Raw genomic sequence first — 20,735 nt, 5'->3', positions numbered from 1 at the left:
AAAAATTTAGTTCTCAGTGACTTTGCACTACCATTCTAATCTGCCCAAATTGTGCACCACCCAGTGGCTAGTCTGAAACCTGGATAGTGAGCTATACTGTAGATCAGTTTTCAAAACCTTTGGCTGCTTCTGGTCAATTTCACACATGCACAGTGTGGAGGTGATCTCAGGATTTTATATACAAATTTAGAGGTTCCCTTTCTTCAATTCCCTCCTATCAATGATCTTCCTCACACTCTCTGGTTCTAAGATCACCCCTTCTTGGTGTTCTGGCTAGAAGGCAGAGCTTTAGCTTCCCCACAACATTGCTAGTGTTCTGCCCTGCACTGACTGCCACCATTGCACAGTGGGTAGAGAGGGGGGTGCTGCCTTTTTGCTGTCTCTAGATTAGGTAGGGCAGGGAAAGTCCACATTGCCCCATAGGGTTTACATATGGTAGGGAGGGAGGGGTGCTGCTATTTTTCTGCAGCTCTCCTGGAATAAGGTAAGTAAATTCAAAAGGATTCTGTCTCATAGTCCCCCAACCCCCTTCTCTGTCCTCTGACTAGAGAGAGCAGACTGTTCCTTGGACTCTGTGCCAGCTGGCAGTTCCTATTTTAAAGTGCCTATGTGTAGATCCCTTTTTATTTATTCTGTTTGGAATTTGTTTAACTTCTTGAATCTGTAGAGACATGTCTTTCGTCAATTTTTAAAAGTCTACATTATATCTAAAAATATTTGTTCTGTTCTACCCTCCCCTCTCCTTCTGCAGCTAATTAAGCAGATGTTGGGAATTCTCACTGTATCCTCTATATGTTTCCATCTTTCCATCTTTTTGTTTCTCCATGCTGCATTCTGGATAATTTCTCCTGATTTATATTCTAGTTTATAAATCCTTCCAATTGGTTATATCCTGTTCTGCCTTTAAACCTATTTACTGAGTTTTAAATTTCAGTTTTTATATATTCTTGCAACATTTGTATTTAGTTACTTCCCAAATTAGTTCCATCACTTTTTAGTTTCCAGTTCTCTACAGGTATTTGACACTTGACTTTATTTCTTTAAACACAGAAAGCATAAATGTAATACCTAAGACTATATGAATTTAACTGTTTCTACTAATTCTTGCCTCTGGAATCTAGTTTGCTTATGTGCCTACTTTTTTTGTTTGTTTTGGTTTGTGTGTGGAGGGGGGACCACCTTAAAGCAAGTTAAATGCTTAAGAGTCTTTGGGTGATGTAGGCAATTCTAAACTTGGCTACAATTTTACCTAATTTATATTTCTGATTCATCCTCATCTAAAGGCTGAAACCCTTTGAGGGAGTCTCAGCCTACTGTGGGGAAGTTCTTCTGTTAGATTCACAATTCCTGTTAGATTCACCATCTTGTGTGGGCCTTGAACTTTGATATCTGTCCCCCTTACCCCATTAGGCTGTCATATTAGGGCCCCATGCTCACTTCTCTTTTTCTCTTTACTTTTGGACTGGGTGTTCCATACTGTCTTAAAAATCTCTTTGATGTTTTAAGATGCTTTTTATATTTTAATCAGCTTTGGTTGTTTTTATCAATGGCATAGCTCTAAATATCCTAACATGCAATTTCCAGAAACAGGAAGTTTCCCACAATTGCATCTTTGTTCCTACATGGCCAAACCCTACTCTTTCTCTTGGTATTCTCTGTACTTAGCACATACTACTTGTGGAATGGAATCCATAAATGTTGATAAGAACTATGCTTAATTTTGTCAGAGCAGTTAATCTTATTTTTTTTTTTTTTAGAAATTTGTAGTTATAGCTGCTCTAAGATATAGGTATCTTGTTTTAGTTAGCTAATATTAGTTGCTTCATGTAATAAACCACCAGAAAATTTAGCAGCTTAAAACAACAGACATTTATATCTGAGATTCAGAAATCTGAGAAAGGCTTAGGTGGGTGATTCTCATGAGGCTACAGTCAAACTGTGGCTGGGGCTGCAGTCTGAAGGCTTGACTGGGTTGGAGGATCCCCTTCCACTTGCCTGGCAGCTGGCTTCCCCAAGAATGAGTGACTCAATAGAAAGAGAAGGAGAGAGAGAAGGAGACAGGCAGGCAGGGAGGGAGAGGTGGGGAGAGAGGGATGAAATGAAGAGAGTGAGTGGGGAGAAATACACCAAAGATGGCAGCCATAGAACTTTTTATAACATAATATTGGAAATGACATCCCATCCCTTCTTCTATATTCTGTTGGTCACAAAGTGGTACAGTGTGGGAGGTGACTACACAAGGGTGTGAATAACCAAGAGGCAGGGATCATCGTGGGCTATCTTGGAAGCTGGCGAGCACCTTATTTTACCAAAAGAACAAAAAAAGAAAGAAAAAAAAACTTTACTATATTCGGAGGTTCATAATAAAGCTCTTGAATTAGACCTATTTCTTCATTTGTAAAAAGCATGAAAATATGGCTGTAATTTTTATCAATGCACATTCAGAAAATGTTTCCCAAAAGGTGTTAAATATTAAATTGTGTATCATTCCAAGCTAAATCTAAAACACAGAATATAAAGAGAAGATTTAAAACTACTAAAAATCTGATGTAAAAAAAAAACCAAAAAGAACACCAATGTCAATTAACTGGTAAAAGATAAATTTAGATGGTGAGGCTTAGTGTTGGGTAGGAAAAAAAATAAAGGTTTTAAATATAGCTCAAATAAAAAATAACATTCCAAGTATTTTCATAAAAAATTGTTATGAGAAAAACAGTCCTCCTATGGAAACATATGGTCATAATTCCAGTAATGGATTTTCTTCTTGCTTTTCTGCCATTAAGATTGCTTTTATCAATTACACAGTGGTTGGAGAAGCAGTGAAAACTTTAAGATTCTAAATAGAAGCCACATAAATCAAAGTAATTGAGGAGATGACACTGTGTTCTTCAGTGTAAACAGCACACTACATTTTGTATAAAAAATGAGGGGAGATAATAAAAATATATTTGCTGCTACTACACCTAAACCTTGGAAAGATACACAATAATAAAAATCACTTCTTATTGAGATTGGAAAGTGAGAAGAACAAGGTAGATGCATACAAGGTGGGCAGTAAGACTTATATTAAGTTTTTAACATTTCTTTCTGATTTTTGAATGTTTACATATTACACATATGAAGCATTTTTTTTAATCACAAAGAAAAAAATTAAAACCTAGGACTGTTTAGAGGTTTCTGGTTTATTTCAAGATATTTTCTTTTTAAAATTTGAGTCAAGTTATCAAAGTCATATTACTATTAAAAAAAGAAGAGTTGTATTCTTATAAAACAATATTTAAATCTAGGCTGTTATAAACTTAGGCAATTGAGACACCATAGTCAGGCTACTACTTTTATGATTAAATTATGATTTTTATGATTATGACTTTTATGATTAAATAAGGTAAGATATTCACACAACACAGAAGACTCTTTAAAGTAAATTGCCTTAAAAGGGAAAGTTGAATGTTTTGACATATTACTGACTCTTCAGATTTTCAGCTCTTGCCTAGACAAGTTTAACGCCCACACCTTCTCATTATTGGTATGGCTATGCTCCTGAATTGTTTTCCAACCAGCTACTCAGAAGTCATATCTCTATTTTAGCAATTACTTTTACTTTGTTAATTATCTGCTTCACACATTTATCTCCAAGAAGGAAAGAACTATTTTATTCATCTTTCAATCAATGAAGCCTACTAAAGTGCTCTGCATATAGCAAGCATATATGCATATACTAAGTCTGCTGGATTGCTGCAAAAGCAAATGGGCTAAATTTTACTTAATATTTCAAAATTCTGGAAAGACAGTATTCTTAAAAGGCATAGACCAAAAATAGATCATTGCAGACTAAGTACAAAGAACCATTCTATTTCTTCACCTTTAAAAAAATTAAAAATTTAAATTATCAATGGGAAGAACATGACCAAATGCATTCAGAAACATATTGTACATCTACAAAGAATACTTTAAAATGTGCCTCCAAAGGCACAGTAACTCCAATTTTCATTAAATGTAGAGACTTTAGGGAAACAAATCCAAAGCTATCCCATCATGGGAAAAGTCCTCTACCTTCTGGTTATTTTAAAGTAACTTCAGTATTCATAGATTGTGCCCTTAACTTATACTGCAAAATAAACAAAAATATAAAGAAAACAAATTGAGTTAGATATGCAATTGCTTATGATGTCAACAAATTTCACAAGTTATTACATCATGTTGCTTAATTTTATTTAATGTCTACAACATTTTACATTGTTTATGAAGTAGTTACTTCCAAAAGACTGATATTTTCCTCCATGCTGTGTCTTTGGCTAGTACTACAGATGTGATTCAGTAGGAATCATATGACCAAACTGATTCAAATTCTCAGTTTTTTCCTAGCCTGAGACCTAAGAACCTGAGTTATAACCCTGACTTCATCTTCAGGTTGAGATGCTTCATAAATACTTTCTTAAAACAGGGCTATTTAGTGTAGTTTCTTTTTCTTGAGACACAGGAGTGTTTTTGATACAAAAACATATATATTCCACATTAGAATAAAAAAAGCATCAAAATAATGATTACTATTTTAAATAACTTAAATGACAGGATTAACTAAAATATGACCATTACTTTTTTTAACACAACGTACTTTAAAAAATTTTTTCTATTTGAAGTAAAGAAGAAAGTTCTGTAACAGTTTCAAATGCATAGAATTTAACTTATGTTAATATCCTGTTATAAAAAATAACTACCATATAAAGAATTTTAAATATGCAAAAGTAAGTAGTTCATTAAACTTTATACTTAATACATTGGTGTCAATGAAAATATGTAGACTTGCCAAGAAACTTTTAAGGTTTAAAGGAGAAGTTAAAAAAACACCCGTTTCAGGCATCATTTATTGCTACATAATGACTACTTCACGGGTCATCTGGCCTGTCGTCAATCACTCTTAGAAGTGGTATATACAGTGGTATACTTTGGAAGGAAAGGAGGAAAAATAATGCACTGCAATACAAAAATATTACCTATTTATAAATTATTAAAGATTTATAAAACACATACCAAATCACATGTTCTTGCTATAAAAACAATATAATTATAGAAGCACAAAATCCTGAAGCACCCACAGTTACTTTAAGAATACCCATTTAATAAAGAGAAAACCATATATGTATATATAAAATAATAATTTGAAAAGAAAAAAGGCAAAATTCTGATTTTAATGCAAACAATCAGTTTATCTAATCATGGAGGTAGGTCTCCACTCCAATTATACAAATAAGTTATCTGCCTTATTCAAAGAATTACCATATAAGTCTAAGATCTGGAAACTGGTCTGTGCCATTGAAATACATTTTTAACAGACTTTAGAAACCAGTAATTTAACTGGCATATAAACAAAAAAGGTAGTTCCTTCATAAGCTTACATCTGAAAAGAGCCTTCATTAAAATCATTCTTGGCATAAAGAGGTATACCTAAGTGCAGGTACTTTGGCTTAGCATTTAAATAACACAGTTAAATGCTACAAATTTTTTAAAGACAGAAGAAATCCTTGTCTTTTTCAGTACTTGTAAAGTGTAAAGCTTCAAAAACTGTGGATCTCTTAAATTTTTGGAGATTTAAATATTGTGCTAATGATTTTTAAAAGACCATTCCTGCCTAAAAAGCAAAGCTTACATGTTTCAAACATCAAATGTATTTACTTTTAGTGTCTGTGGCATTTCAGCTTTAGTGCTGGAGTTAGTTTTAACAAATCAGTTTGCAATATATAATACGACTCACGTCCTTTCACTAAAAAAGATTTTCAATAATAAAAAATACTAATTCTATTTCTAATGGTAAGCTAGTAGAGTTGGAGGTCCCACCGTGGATCACAGGGATGAGAGCACTATCAAGATCATTTAGATAATGCTGAGGAAGAAGTTGGCCTTCAGATCCTGCCTGAAATTCAACCTGGAAAAAAAAAATCTTGATGAGTCAACCCTAGAAAGTGAGCAATCTTGTTTAGTTCAGCAGATGAATATAAAATAAACTATTTAAGAATATCATTCAATTTAAGCACGTTAAGAAGATACTTGATATTTTTTTCATAAAATAATGTTTTACATTCTCCTTTATTTCTTCTATCTACTACATAAATTATAATTGTTCCTTCCACAGATACTATGAAAATAAAATTGCCACTACTTCATACTTCAGGTTTCTTCTCAATGAACATGTAAACACATTGGCGGACCAAGGTTTTGAATAATTGTCAACATGACTTAAATAAAGACCCCATGGTATTTAAAAAAAGATCTACTTAAAAATATTTTGAATTTATCATAAAATAATATTTGAATTTAATTTTGCTGGTGAAAATTACATTTTAATACATATGACTAAAATAATTAACAATGCTTACTCAAATAATTATCAGGTGCTTCCTTGAAAAAGGAACTTTTAATAGTGAGATAAAAATGTAAGTTCTTTTTTCCAATAAGAACTGTAACACATCCTGCCTGAAGAAGAGCAAACCTTCAACACATGGAATTGTTCACGTTAAGATTAACCATTCTGGGACTTCCCCGGTGGTCCAGAGGTTAACACTCCGCACTTCCATTGCAGGGGGCGTGGGTTCAATCCCTGGTCGGGGAACTAAGATCCCACATGCAGCGTGGCGCCGCCAAAAAAAAAAAAGATTGACCATTCTAATGAACAACCTGGACTGAAATCTATTATACTGGATGTCAGAAACAGTTAAAAAGGCACATTAAAATACTACTGGATTGGAATTTCCCTGGTGGTGCAGTGGTTAACACTCCATGCTCCCAAGGCAGGGGGCCCAGGTTTGATCCCTGGTCAGGGAACTAGATCCCACATGCCGCAACTGAGTTCACATGCCACAACTAAGGCGCCCATGTGCCACAACTAAGGAGCATGCCTGCCGCAATTAAGGAGCTCATGGGCTGCAACTAAGACCTGGCACAACCAAATAAATAAATATTTTTAAAAAATACTAGTGGAGTACCACTTTTCACCTATCAAATTGGCAAAGCTCAAAAGTTTGATTATATACTGCTTTGATAAGGATGTGAGAGAAAGAACACTCTCATAAATTGTGGTAGAAATATAAATTGTCATAACCTTTATTTGAGACAATATGGTAATATCTATTGAGTACATACTTGGACCCAGCAATTCTACATCTAGGAATATTTCTTATATACTCACACTTATGCAAAAGCAAACTATTGTGGATACCTTAAATATCAACCAGGACATACCAAACATGGATAAGCACTAAATAAATTATGGTACATTTATATAATCAACTACTACTGTGCAACTTTAAAAGGAATATGTAATTAAATGAAATATCTCTAAGATATATTAAGTTAAAGAAGCACTGTTTAAAAAAAAGTGAGAAGAGAACAAAAAGGACGTACAAACTTAATTGCTCATACATGCAAAAAATTACAAAGAATACATAGAAATGGATAACATTTGACTGCCTGACCAAGAAGGGAGGATGAGGGGGAGTATGGAAGTGGACTGAAGGGTTAGGAGTCAAGGGTAGGAAGGCGATCTTTCCAGGGCTATCACCTGATGCAACTCTACTGGGAACCATTTACATTGTAGTCTGGAGTTAATATCTCCAGAGGTCACCAATTAAATAGAGTACTGTGTGAATGCTGCTCTCTAGCGTGTTTAATGAGGTGGTCCCGGTATATATATATTTGTGAGATAATAGAAAATATATATTGGTCTCTGACCCCAATTCCTGGCATAAAGCTCCTAAAACCCTTGTCATTTCCTAAGTGATAAGAATACCAGTAACATCTCTTATTCTAATATTTATCTTTGATCCCATCCCTGACACAGGGCTCCTAAAAAAGTTGTAAATTCCTGAGTGATAAGAGATGGAGGAGCATCTTTTGTTCTTTTGAGTCAACTCTGGATGGGCTCCTAGATAGGGGCTGGTCACCAGAAAGACCAAGCCCATGATTAGAAGTTTTAAATTTCCAGCCCTACCCCTCATTCTCCAGAGAGGGGAGAGGGGCTAAAAACTGAGTTAATAATTGATCATGCCTACATGAGGAAACCTCCATAAAATCTCAGTAGAAGTGGGCTGAGAGAGCTTTCAGGCTGGTGAATACATCCACACTGGGAGGGTGACGCACCCAACTCCGTGGAGACAGAAACTCCTGCTCAGGACTCTACCAGACCTTGCCCTATGTATCTCTTCATCTGGCTGTTCATCTGTATAGCCTTTAATGAACTGACAGACATAAGCAAATGTTCCCCTGAGTTCTGTGAGCCGCTCAAGCAAGTTAATTGAACCCAAGGAGGAGGGGGTCATTGGAAGCTCTGATCCATAACTGGTTGGTCAGAAGCACAGGTGATAACTGACTGGTATATGAAGTCGGGGAGGAGGCAGTCTTGTAAGAGCTGTAGGATCTGATGCTATCTCCAGGTAGATCAAGTCAGAATAAAGTTGAATTCTTAGACACCCTGCTTGTGTCTGAGAATTGCTTGCTGGGGTGGGGGAAAGCCTCCACACATCTGGTGAGCAGAAGTGTTTTCAGTGAGTAGTGAAAGAGACACACAGGAAAGACATAGAAGGGAAGAAATCGGTTTTTCCCTACATGGGAGGAAAAAACTGAAAATTTCCCCTTTTTAACATTTTTAGACTTTTGTAATTTTAAGTCACATGAATATAGAATTTAGTCAGCATAATTAAAAAACCTACTTATCAAGCAGGAATGTTGTGGAGCAGGGGTCAGCAAGCTATGGCCTGTGGGCCAATGTGGCCCACCAACTGTTTTTGTAAACAAAGTTTCACTGGAACACAGCTAAGCTGTTTAGTTTACATACTGTCTACAGCTGCTTTCACACTATAATGGCACAGTTAAGTAGTTGTGAAAGAAATCTGACAGACCGCAATGCCTAAATTATTTACTGTCTGACCAAAAAAAGTTTGCTGGCCCCTGCTGTGGACAGTAAAGGAGATAATGTACAGGAATTGTGTACCGAACATTAATGTTCAACAAACTTTAGTTCTCTTCAGTGATCTCAAAGTAAAAGGTTAAAGAAAAACTTTGGATTATTTTAATATAAGATATATTCATTTCAAAAAGACATCACAAAAACATGCCTCACCATATCAGTGTCAATGGAAACTCTGAGGCCAATTTTATTTATCCCATTACTCTTTAGAGTTTTCAGGTGAGGGCACAGTGCAGCACTACAAGCCATGGCTATTTCTTTTGCAAACTGATAACGAGTTGCTGAAATAGATAAATCCTGGTCCTTTAGAAAGTAGAACACCTGAAATGTATTTAATTAGGAAACAAGTCATGATTAAGATTAGAAGTAGCTTTAAAAATGCAAAAATTGCTACCTTCAATTCAACTTTATGAATAAAATTCCAATGTTAGTGCCATGAAATTCACTAGTTAGGAACATTATATATATATAGTGTGTGTATATATATATATATATATATATATATATATATACACACACACACACACACACTATATATATATAGCCTGATCTATAGTATAAGTAAAACTTAAAACCAAAGATTAGGGAATATGGGAATGACTTAGCTATTTTTGCCTAAAGTTAACTTGTAGCAACAGAAGCTTTGTTAACTTGGTTTAAAGAAGCGTACTAATGAGCCCACCCTATAAGACCACCATCCCATAAGGACATCTTAATGAAGTTAAGATCAAACAAAGAAATAATGTTCTATAATTTCTATACCCTCTATAGTTTCTATCTTCTACATGTGTAAAATCACAAAGAATACCTAAGAAATCAGTAACGTTGATTGTCTGACCCAGGATGTAGAGTGAGGGGGAGAATGGAGGTAGACTAAGGGGCTGTGAGGCTACAGTTTCATATTCTCTTATTTTTAAAAAACTGGAACATGCAAAACTAACTTTCATATGTGAGTGCTGATTATAAACTGGTATCTATAAAATATTTTATTGTTTGTAAAATAAGAGAAAAATGAAAACACCATGGTCAAATAACATGTTATTATACAAACAAAGATGGCAATACCGTGAAAACTTAACTGCGAGCTGACAGGCAGTACCACCATACAATAACCTGAAATGATCCTATGGAAATGCAAATCTGGTGTATATAAGGCAGTCTGGGGTGGAGATATGTGTGTCTCAAGGTGTAATGAAAGTGTAATACGCTGCACTTAAACATTCAGAGGTTGAGTACTGCGAAATCTCCAAATTAACAAGAACATATCCAAACACAGCATGTAAATGGAAGGAAACGTCTTTATAAGTTACCTCAGTACACTTTACAATCTTCTCATCAGTTTCAAAATCTGCTTCCAGTTTTATTTTTTCACTTGGAAATCCTTGTAATGATATTCCATCCACTGAACTAATAACACTGCAGAATAAAATATAATAGAACAGATTTATTTAATACCAAAGTACTTTCTATGAAGTAAATTATTAGACTTGGACAAATGGAATAAGGATAAAAATTATGAAAGCTATAAATTTAAAGCAGCAGTAAGACATCTCAATTATACAAAAAATAATTAAAACTTAGCTCATATTCGTTTACCAAGATTTCTTGATTGTGTAGCAAATTATATCTACTTTTTCATATGCCCAATTCAGACCTGAGGTTTAAAATACCTTAGTCTCCTAACAGAAAAGCTGTCTCATGAATTGCAAAACTCTATTTTGGAATCCTTCAGCATTAGCCCTTCTCTTCCTTTTTTGCTCCAGATCTCTTAGCCAGTCTCCAAAAAAGAAAGAAAATGGGTAACTAAAGAGAGGAGGGAATAGCAGTAATATTCTGTAAGGCCTCTAATGTACATATTATTGAATTCAGTTGTTTGCATTTACAGTGGATCAATATAATACAGAATAAGCACCCAAAGGGAATCCATTACTTATTTGATAAAAATAATCCTAAGATATTCCATGAAAATACATATCTGGTATATAAAAGGCAGTCTGGGGGGGAAATATGTATGTGCCTCAATGTATCATATAACAGACAAAGTATCTTGTCTTTCTCAGACCTGGCATCAAGCCTACACTGCTACACAATGCATATCATTTGCCCCCTCCCAAACTGACCACCCTTTAATAGTTTACAGCATCCTGGCTAAGAAAACACACATGATGCTGGTTAGGTACATTTCTGAAAAACCCAGACTGCATTTATTAATTAAAGTATATGCATTTAAATTAATGGTATAATTCTATATTTATTTATAAAATATTTAATTTTGTTAATTTTGTTAACAGGATGTTTTTATCCTTTCTCCTCCATCAAATCAATTACATATTGGTAACAAAAAATTCCTACCCTTTGTTTCCTTTTTCTTCAGAATCTACCCAGCAGATGTCCACATATTCTCTCATGTCTACAGCATCAACTTTCCCACATGTAATTTTAAAGTCTTTTTGTTCTCGTAGAGCTAGCCGTAAGCCATCCATGGTCTCTGGAGTTATTTGTACCATTAAGCCATCTAAAAATGAGAGTTATGTTTCACATTTCTTTTACTGAATATAAATTTATATGTCTAAGCCATAAATTTTGCTATCAAAATATGTTCCATGCAAGTTTTAGACTATCTATTAAATCATCTTGATGGTTGTTTTCTGTTAGGGAATATGAAAAATATTTCACAATGTTAAGGATTCTTTTTTTTTTTAATGGTTAAACAAATAAAGGTGAGAACTTCCACTTCTGGCTATGATGAAATAATGATGCCAAACTGCCCTTTCATTATGGTAACCAACCATAAAACTAGACAAAATGTATGAGGCAATTGTTTTCAGGTTCTGGACAACAGGAAGTACAATACCATGGTCCCTACAGGAAAACTCAACAGGTGAGCCCATAACTGCCCAGGCTCTCTGCTTGGGGACAATTTCTGCATGGTGACCAGTAAGCCTACAATTGCTCTACTGGGCTGAGAAGTCAGAGATAAGACTTTAGGGAAACCTGAAATCTGTGGTCAAGACACTAAAAAGGGGAGCATCAGGAGACTGTGTTCAAGGACTTTTTGAGTCCTTGGACCATAACTGAGAACATATTAATAGAGTGACCCTAGATGAGGCATAACAGAAAATGGCTATTATATGGTTGGGAACAGAACAGAGATAATAGAAGTCAAGCAATGTTGGGGGATATTGGTAGTCTAGACCAACCAAAATAGACATTAGCACCTCATTAACCTGAACTGTGCAATGCCAAATCAAAGCTCTTACAAAATCTACAGGCAAAATAGATTTGGAGAATGAGTCCTGCCAGACTGTAAACACCTTAGGATATCCATAGATCCATCTGTTAAAAAAAACAAAAAATAAAGACTATACAAGCTCAGGGTAAGCAGACATAAAATGCCTGCTTAAACATAAATAAGCCTTCTTCAGCAAAAAAATCCCTTTACAAAAAGCTAAAAGAATCTAAAGTCTCTAAAGCATATCAATAATGACAGTACAAAATAAAAAATTACCAAAGACAGGAAAATGTGAGCCCCTATAAAACTGAAACTAACCATGAGATGGCCAAGACATTGGATTAAACACAAAAACACTTTAAAATATCTATTCTAAAATATATTCAAGGACCTAAAGGAAAACACATTTAAAGAATGAAAAGCAAATACTGGCTAAATGTATAAACAGATTTTTAAAAATCTGAACAGAGAAATAAAACTGGAAACGCCCCCCCCCAAATTCTATAACTGAAAAGTATAATCCAACTGAAACAGAAACCTTAATGGATAGGCTTAATAGTAGATTGAAAATGGCAAAAGAATCAGAGAACATAAAGAAAGGTCAACAAAAGTGATCAAAACTGAAGAACCCAGAGAAAAATGAAGAAATATAAAAAGGGCATCAAAGACCCTTGGGATGGTATAAAACAGTCTAATACAGATATGGATTACATATACATAGATAGACTATCTCCCAGAAGGAGAAGAAAGATCAGGACATTTAAAAAAATGGTAAGAAATTCCCCAAATTTGATGAAAAATATTGACACACACATCCAAGGAGTTCAATAAATGCCAAATAGGATAAATACAAAAAAACCCACATTGAGGCACACCACTGTAAAACTGGTGAAAACCAAAGATAAAGAGGCTATCTTGAAAACAGACTGAGGAAAAGGGCACATTAAATACAAGGAAACAAATATAAAAACTATTTCTAACTCTTCACTAGAAATAATGAGGGCCAAAAGACAATGAAATGACATCTTTAAAGAAAATAAAGACTTTCAAAGCAGAATTTTATGTCTAGCAAAAATACCCATAAAAATGAGAATGAAATAAAGACAGCTTCAGAAAAATGAAAAGCAAGACAACATTAGATAAATTAAAGCCAGCCAACCTGTATTACAAAAAATACTAATGACTTCTTGGTGTCTGCTCCATGTAAAGAGCTTGGAACTTGTCACTTCCATCCTCACAACAAGAAAAAAGCTGAACAATAAAATACCTAGGAATAAACCTAACTTCTATTCAACATAGTACTGGAAGTCCTAGCCACAGCAATCGTACAAGGAAAAGAAGAAAAGGTATTGAAATTGGAAGGAAAGAGGTAAAATTGTCATTATATGCAGATGACATGATACTCTATATAGAAAACTCTAAAGACTCCACACAAAAACTATGAGAACTGATAAACGAATTCAGCAAGGTAGCAGGCTACAATATTTACAGAAATATTTTGCATTACTTTAAACAAACAAATATCAGAAAGTAAAAAAAAAAAAAAAACCCTTTAAAAATTGTATAAGAAAAATACCTAGGAATAAACCTGACCAAGGAGGTGAAAGACCTACATGCTGAGAACCATAAAACATTGATAAAGGAAACTGAAGATGATTCAAAGAAATGGAAAGATATCCCATGCTCTTGGATTGGAAGAATTAATATTGTTAAAATGGTCATAGTATCCAAGGCAATCTACAGATTTAATGTGATCCCTATCAAATTAACCATCACATTTTTCACAGAACTAGAAAAAATAATCCTAAAATTTATATATAACCACAGAAGACCCAGAACTGCCAAAGCAATCCTCACAAAAGAACAAAGCTGGAGACATAAGCCTCCCAGACTTAAGATAATACTACAAAGCTACAATAATCAAAACAGCGTGGTGTTGGCACAGAAACAGACATATGGATCAATGGAACAAAAGACAGAACCCAGAAATAAACCCACACACCAACAGTCAATTAATCTTTGACAAAGGAGGCAAGAACGTACAATGGAGAAAAGACAGTCTCTTCAACAAGTGGTGTTGGGAAAGCTGGACAATCTCATGTAAATCGATGAAATTAGAACACTTCCTCACACCATATAAAAAGATAAGCTCAAAGTGAATTGAAGATCTAAATATAAGACATGACACCATAAAACTCCTAAGAGAGAACATAGGCAAAACATTCTTGGATGTAAATCATAGCAATATTTTCTTAGGTCAGTCTGCCAAGGCAAAAGAAACAAAAGCAAAAATTAACAAATGGGACCTAATCAAACTCAAAAGCTTTTGCACAGCAGGGAAGCCATAAACAAAATGAAAAGACAATCTACAGAATGGGTGAAAATATTTGCAAATGATGCAACGAAGGGTTAATTTCAGAAATATCCAAACAGTTCATACACCTCACTTTCAAACAAACAACCCAATCAAAAAATGGGCAGAAGACCTAAACAGACATTTTTCCAAAGAAGACATACAGATGGCCAACAGTCACATGAAAAGATGCTCAGTATCACTAATTATTAGAGAAATGCAAATCAAAACTACAATGAGATCACCTCACACCAGTCAGAATGGTTATCATCAAAAAGTTTACAAATAATAAATGCTGGAGAGGGTGTGGAGAAAAGGGAACCCTCCTAAACTGTTGGTAGGCATGTAAATTGGTACAGCCACTATGGAAAACAGTCTGGAGGTTCCTTAAAAAACTAAAAGTAGAGCTACCATATGATCCAGCAATCCCACTCCTAGGCATATATCCAGAAAAGATGAAAACTCTAATTCAAAAAGTTATATGTACCCCAATGTCCATAGCAGCAGTTTATAATAGCCAAGACATGGAAGCAATCTAAGTATCCATCAGATGAATACATAAAGAAGATGTGGGGTGTGTGTGTGTGTATACACACACACAATGGAATATTACTCAGCCATAAAAAGAATGCAATATTGCCATTTGCAGCAACATGGATGGACCTAGAGATTATCATACTAAGTGAAGTCAGAGACAAATATATGATATCACTTATATGTAGAATCTAAAAAATAATACAAATGAATTTATTTACAAAACAGAAAGAGACTCACAGACATAGAAAATAAACTTATGGTTACCAAAAGGGAAAGGGAGGAGAGGGATAAATTAGGAGTATGGGATTAACAGATACACACTAATATAAATAAAATAGATAAAATAACATGGATTTACTATATAACACAGGGAAATATATTCAATATCTTTTAATAACCTATAGTGAAAAAGAATCTGTAAAAAAATATATATATATACATATGAAAAACTGAATCACTTTGCTGTACACCTGAAACTAATACATTATTGTAAATCAACTATAATTCAGTAAAATTTTAAAAAATAAATTAAAAAAAATAAAAAGCTGAACAAACATAAAATGAACAACTCTTAGATCTATCAAAGAATTGATGTCCCAGGGCAAACTGCTGCCCTGAAAAAAGAAGCAAAATCAAAACCTACCACAACAACCCAACAAAAATAAAACATATTTCTCCTTACTTCTTATCACATATGTGATATAAGAAATATAATTGAATGTATCACATTCCATCATCAGAAGACATATGGCACACAAAATGGAATCATAAACCTCACTTACTTTTAAAAGGTATTACTGAAAAACATGGATCTAGACAAGAACATTTACAATCACTGCTTCCACTGGAAGTACTAGCCAATAAACAAAACAAAATAAAAAGCCATAATGGCCGTAAAGAAAGAAGCAAAACTATCATTATTAATAAACTATCATTATTTATAGTTATAAAAAAACTCTAAAAGAGTCTATAGAAAATTATTTTAAATAATGTAAGCTTAGCAATATAGCTGGTTATAAGATAAAAATAGAGAAATCAATTAATTTCTATTTTCCAGCAACAAAAGATAAAAGTTTTAATTTAAAAAGATATCCAAGAATACATTAAAAGGATCAGATACCATGACTAAGTGGGATTTGTCCCAGGGATGCAAGGATTTTTCGGTATCTGCAAATCAATCAATGAAACACACAACATTAACAAACTGAAGAATAAAAACCATATGATCATCTCAATAGAGGCACAAAAGCTTCTCACAAAATTAAAGATCCATCTATGATAAAAACTCTTCAGAATGTGGGCATAGAGGAAACATACCTCAACATAATAAAGATGCCACCAGAAAACTACTAGAGCTCATGAATGAATTTGATAAAGTTGCAGGATACAAAATTAATGTACAAAAATCTCTTGCATTTCTAGGCACTAACAACAAACTATCAGAAAGAGAAATTAAGGAAATAATCCCATTTACAACTGCATCAGAAAGAATAAAATACCTAGGAATAAACCTACCTAAGAAAGTAAAAGACCTGTACTTGGAAAACTGTAAGACACTGATAAAAGAAATTGAAGATAACACAAACAGATGGAACACAGATAGACTGTGTTCATGGACTGGAAGAATTAATATTGTTAAAATGAACATACAACCCAAAGCAATCTACAGATTCAATGTAATCCCTATCAAAATACCAAGGGCATTTTTCACAGAACTAGAACAAATAATTTTTTAATTTGTATGGAAACACAAAAGACCCCAAAGAGCCAAAACTATTTATTTATTTTTTTGTGGTACGTGGGCCTCTCACTGTTGTGGCCTCTCCCATTGCGGAGCACAGGCTCCGGACATGCAGGCTCAGCGGCCATGGCTCACGGGCCCAGTCGCTCCATGGCATGTGGGATCTTCCCGGACCGGGGCACGAACCCATGTCCCCTGCATCGGCAGGCAGACTCTCAACCACTGCGCCACCAGGGAAGCCCCAAAACTATTTTGAGAAAGAAAAACAGAACTGGATGAATCATGTTCCCTGACTTCAGACTATATTACAAACCTACAGTAATCAAAACAGTATGGTTCTGGCACAAAAACAGAACCATAGATCAATGGAATAGAATACAGCTCAGAAATAAACCCATGCACTTATGATCAACTAATCTACAACAAAAGAGGCAAGAATATTCAGTGGAGCAAAGACGCTCTCTTCAATAAGTGGTGCTAGGAAAGAATGTAATTAGAACATTCTCTCACACCATGTACAAAAAAATAAAAAACTCGAAATGGATTAATGACCTAAATGTAAGATCAGAAACCATAAAACTCCTAGAAGAAAACACAGGCTGAACACTCTTTGACATAAACTGCAGCAATATTTTTTTGGATCTGTCTCCTAAAGCAAAGGAAATACAAGCAAAAATAAACAAACGGGAACTAATTAAACTTAAAAGCTTCTGCATAGTAAAGAAAACCATCAGCACAACAAAAAGACAACCTACCAAGTGGGAGAAAACATTTGCAAATGATATGACCAATAACGAGGTAATATCCAAATATATAAACAGCTCATACAACTCAACATCAAAAAAAAAAAAGATAAAAAACCTGATTAAACAACAGGGAGAACGGCTTCCCTGGTGGCACAGTGGTTGAGAATCTGCCTGCTAATGCAGGGGACACGGATTTGAGCCCTGGTCTGGGAGGATCCCACATGCCGCGGAGCAACTAGGCCCGTGAGCCACAACTACTGAGCCTGCGCGTCTGGAGCCTGTGCTCCCCAACAAGAGAGGCCGCGACAGTGAGAGGCCTGCACACCGCGATGAAGAGTGGCCCCCACTTGCCACAACTAGAGAAAGCCCTCGCACAGAAACGAAGACCCAACACAGCAAAAATAAATAAATTAATAAACTCCTACCCCCAACATCTTCTTAAAAAAAAAAAAAAATGGGCAGAAGACCTGAATAGATGTTTTTCCAAAGAAGACACAGAATGGCCAATAGGCATGTGAAAAGATGCTCAACACTGTTAATCAGAGAAATGGAAATTAAATCCACATTGAGATATCACCTCACACCTGTCAGAATGGCTATCATCGAAAAGAACAGAAATAACAAATGCTGGAAAGGATGTGGAGAAAAGGGAACCCTCCTACAATGTTGGTGGGAATGTAAATAGGTGCAGCCACTATGGAAAACAAAATGGGGATTTCTCAAAAAACTAAAAACAGAACTACTATATGACGTAGCAATTTCACTCCTGCGTATTTATCCAAAAACAAACCAAAACCACTAATTCAAAAAGATACATGCACCCCAATGTTCATAGCAGCATTATTTACAGTTGCCAAGCAACCTAAGTATCCAACAACAGATGAATGGATAAAGAAAATGTGGTATATATATATATGTATATATATACACAATGGAATACTACTTAGCCATAAAAAAGAATGATTTTGTGATTTACAACAACATGAATGGACTTGGAGGGTATCATGCCAAGTGAAATAAGTCAGACAGAGAAAGACAAATACTGTATCATACCACTTATATGTGGAATCTAAGAAATAAAACTAGTGACTATAACAAAAACTAAACTGACTCACAGATATAGAGAACAAACTAGGGGTTACCAGTGGGGAGAGGTAAGCAGGGAGGGGCGATATAGGGGTAGGGGATTAAAAAGTACAACCTAGTATGTAAAATGTGAGTAAGATACGAGGATACAGTGTACAGCACAGGGAATATAGCCAATATTTTATAATAACTATAAATGAATATAACCTTTAAAACTTGTGAATCACTTTGTTGTATACCTGAAGTTTACATAATATTTTATATCAACTATACTCAATAAAAAATAAATTTAAAAAATTATAATGGCATTTACATTACACTAAAATTGTAATAAGTAAATAAATAGATACCATTTACACTAGCAATAAAATCTATGAGGTACAGGAATAAATAAGAAATGATATTCAAAACCTATACAAAAACTATAAAATTTTATTGGAAATGAATATTATTAAATATTATGTAAATAAATTGAAGGTAGCCAATGTACATGGATAGAAACAATGAAAATATAAAATATGCCAATTTTCTCATAATTAAACTAGCAATATAATGCAATTCCAATAAAAAGTCCAATGGACCTTTTAGAATCTGACAAGTTGATCCTAAAATTAACATGATAAAACAAAGGGTTTAGACTGGCCAGAGTGCTACTAAAATGAGGAATAAGGCATGTGTGTGGCATCAGAGATGGGAGGACTTCCTATAAAGCTATGTAACTGAGATAGTATGGAGGATGATATTAGTGAAAATGCAGACTAAGAACTTCCGAAAATACTCTACTCCATAAAAACAACAAGGAAACTGATGAAATGTCAGAAGAAACTTTTTTGAAACTGGAAATTAACCAAAGGCCTGCAGCAATCTGGGGAGTATTTATAAAAAAAAAAACAGCAGGAGAGAAGCAAGGAGAATTACAATCCTGCAGTCTGTGGAACAAAAACCACATTCACAGAAACACAGACAAGATGAAAAGGGAGAGGGCTATGTACCAGATGAAGGAACAAGATAAAACCCCAGAAAAACAACTAAATGAACTGGAGATAGGAAACATTGCAGAAAAAGAATTCAGAATAATGATAGTGAAGATGATCCAGGACCTCGGAAAAAGAATGGAGGCAAAGATCGAGAAAAGGCAAGAAATGTTTAACAAAGACCTAGAAGAATTAAACAACAAACACCTAGAGGAATTAAAGAACAAATAAACAGAGATGAACAATACAATAACTGAAATGAAAAATACACTAGAAGGAATCAATAGCAGAATAACTGAGGCAGAAGAATGGATAAGTGACCTGAAGACAGAATGGTGGAATTCACTACCGTGGAACAGAATAAAGAAAAAAGGAATGAAAAGAAATGAAGACAGCCCAAGAGACCTCTGGGACAACATTAAACGCAACAATATTAGCATTATAGGGGTCCCAGAAGGAAAAGAGAGAGAGAAAGGACCCAAGAAAATATTTGAAGAGATTATAGTCAAAAACTTCCCTAACATGGGAAAGGAAATAGCCACCCAAGTCCAGGAAGCACAGAGAGTCCCAGGCAGGATAAACCCAAGGAGAAACACGCCAAGACACATAGTAATCAAACTGACAAAAATTAAAGACAAAGAAAAATTATTGAAAGCAACAAGGGAAAAACGACAAATAACATACAAGGGAACTTCCATAAGGTTAACAGCTGATTTCTCAGCAGAAACTCTACAAGCCAGAAGGGAGTGGCATGATATATTTAAAGTGATGAAAGGGAAGAACCTACAACCGAGAGTACTCTACCCAGAGTCTCATTCAAAGAGGATCTCATTCAGATTCGATGGATCTCATTCAGATTCGATGGAGAAATTAAAACCTCTACAGACAAGCAAAAGCTAAGAGAATTCAGCACCACCAAACCAGCTCTACAGCAAATGCTAAAGGAACTTCTCTAAGTGGGAAACACAAGAGAAGAAAAGGACCTACAAAAACAAACCCAAAACAATTAAGAAAATGGTCATAGGAACATACCTTATCGATAATTACCTTAAACGTGAACGGATTAAATGCTCCAACCAAAAGACACAGGCTCGCTGAATGGATACA

At 34.7% G+C, this 20,735-nt stretch overlaps 1 protein-coding gene across 1 annotated transcript in view; it reads right to left on the bottom strand.

Moving 5' to 3' along the window:
• Window positions 1-5,761: 5,761 nt before the first annotated feature.
• ZFYVE16 (zinc finger FYVE-type containing 16) overlaps window positions 5,762-20,735 on the bottom strand; it is a 38,536-nt gene continuing 23,562 nt past the window's right edge. Inside the window, exons 14-17 of the mRNA XM_065874262.1 lie at window positions 11,312-11,474; window positions 10,270-10,375; window positions 9,113-9,280; window positions 5,762-5,923 (exon numbers count right to left, since the gene is read on the bottom strand). Of these exons, the coding sequence (XP_065730334.1) occupies window positions 5,762-5,923; window positions 9,113-9,280; window positions 10,270-10,375; window positions 11,312-11,474 (599 nt within the window). The remainder of the gene's footprint in view (window positions 5,924-9,112; window positions 9,281-10,269; window positions 10,376-11,311; window positions 11,475-20,735) is intronic.

This window comes from Phocoena phocoena, chromosome 3 (genome assembly GCF_963924675.1).
Source record: "Phocoena phocoena chromosome 3, mPhoPho1.1, whole genome shotgun sequence".
NCBI classification, from domain to species: Eukaryota; Metazoa; Chordata; class Mammalia; order Artiodactyla; family Phocoenidae; genus Phocoena; species Phocoena phocoena.
This window is presented reverse-complemented; position numbering and strand designations above follow the sequence as displayed.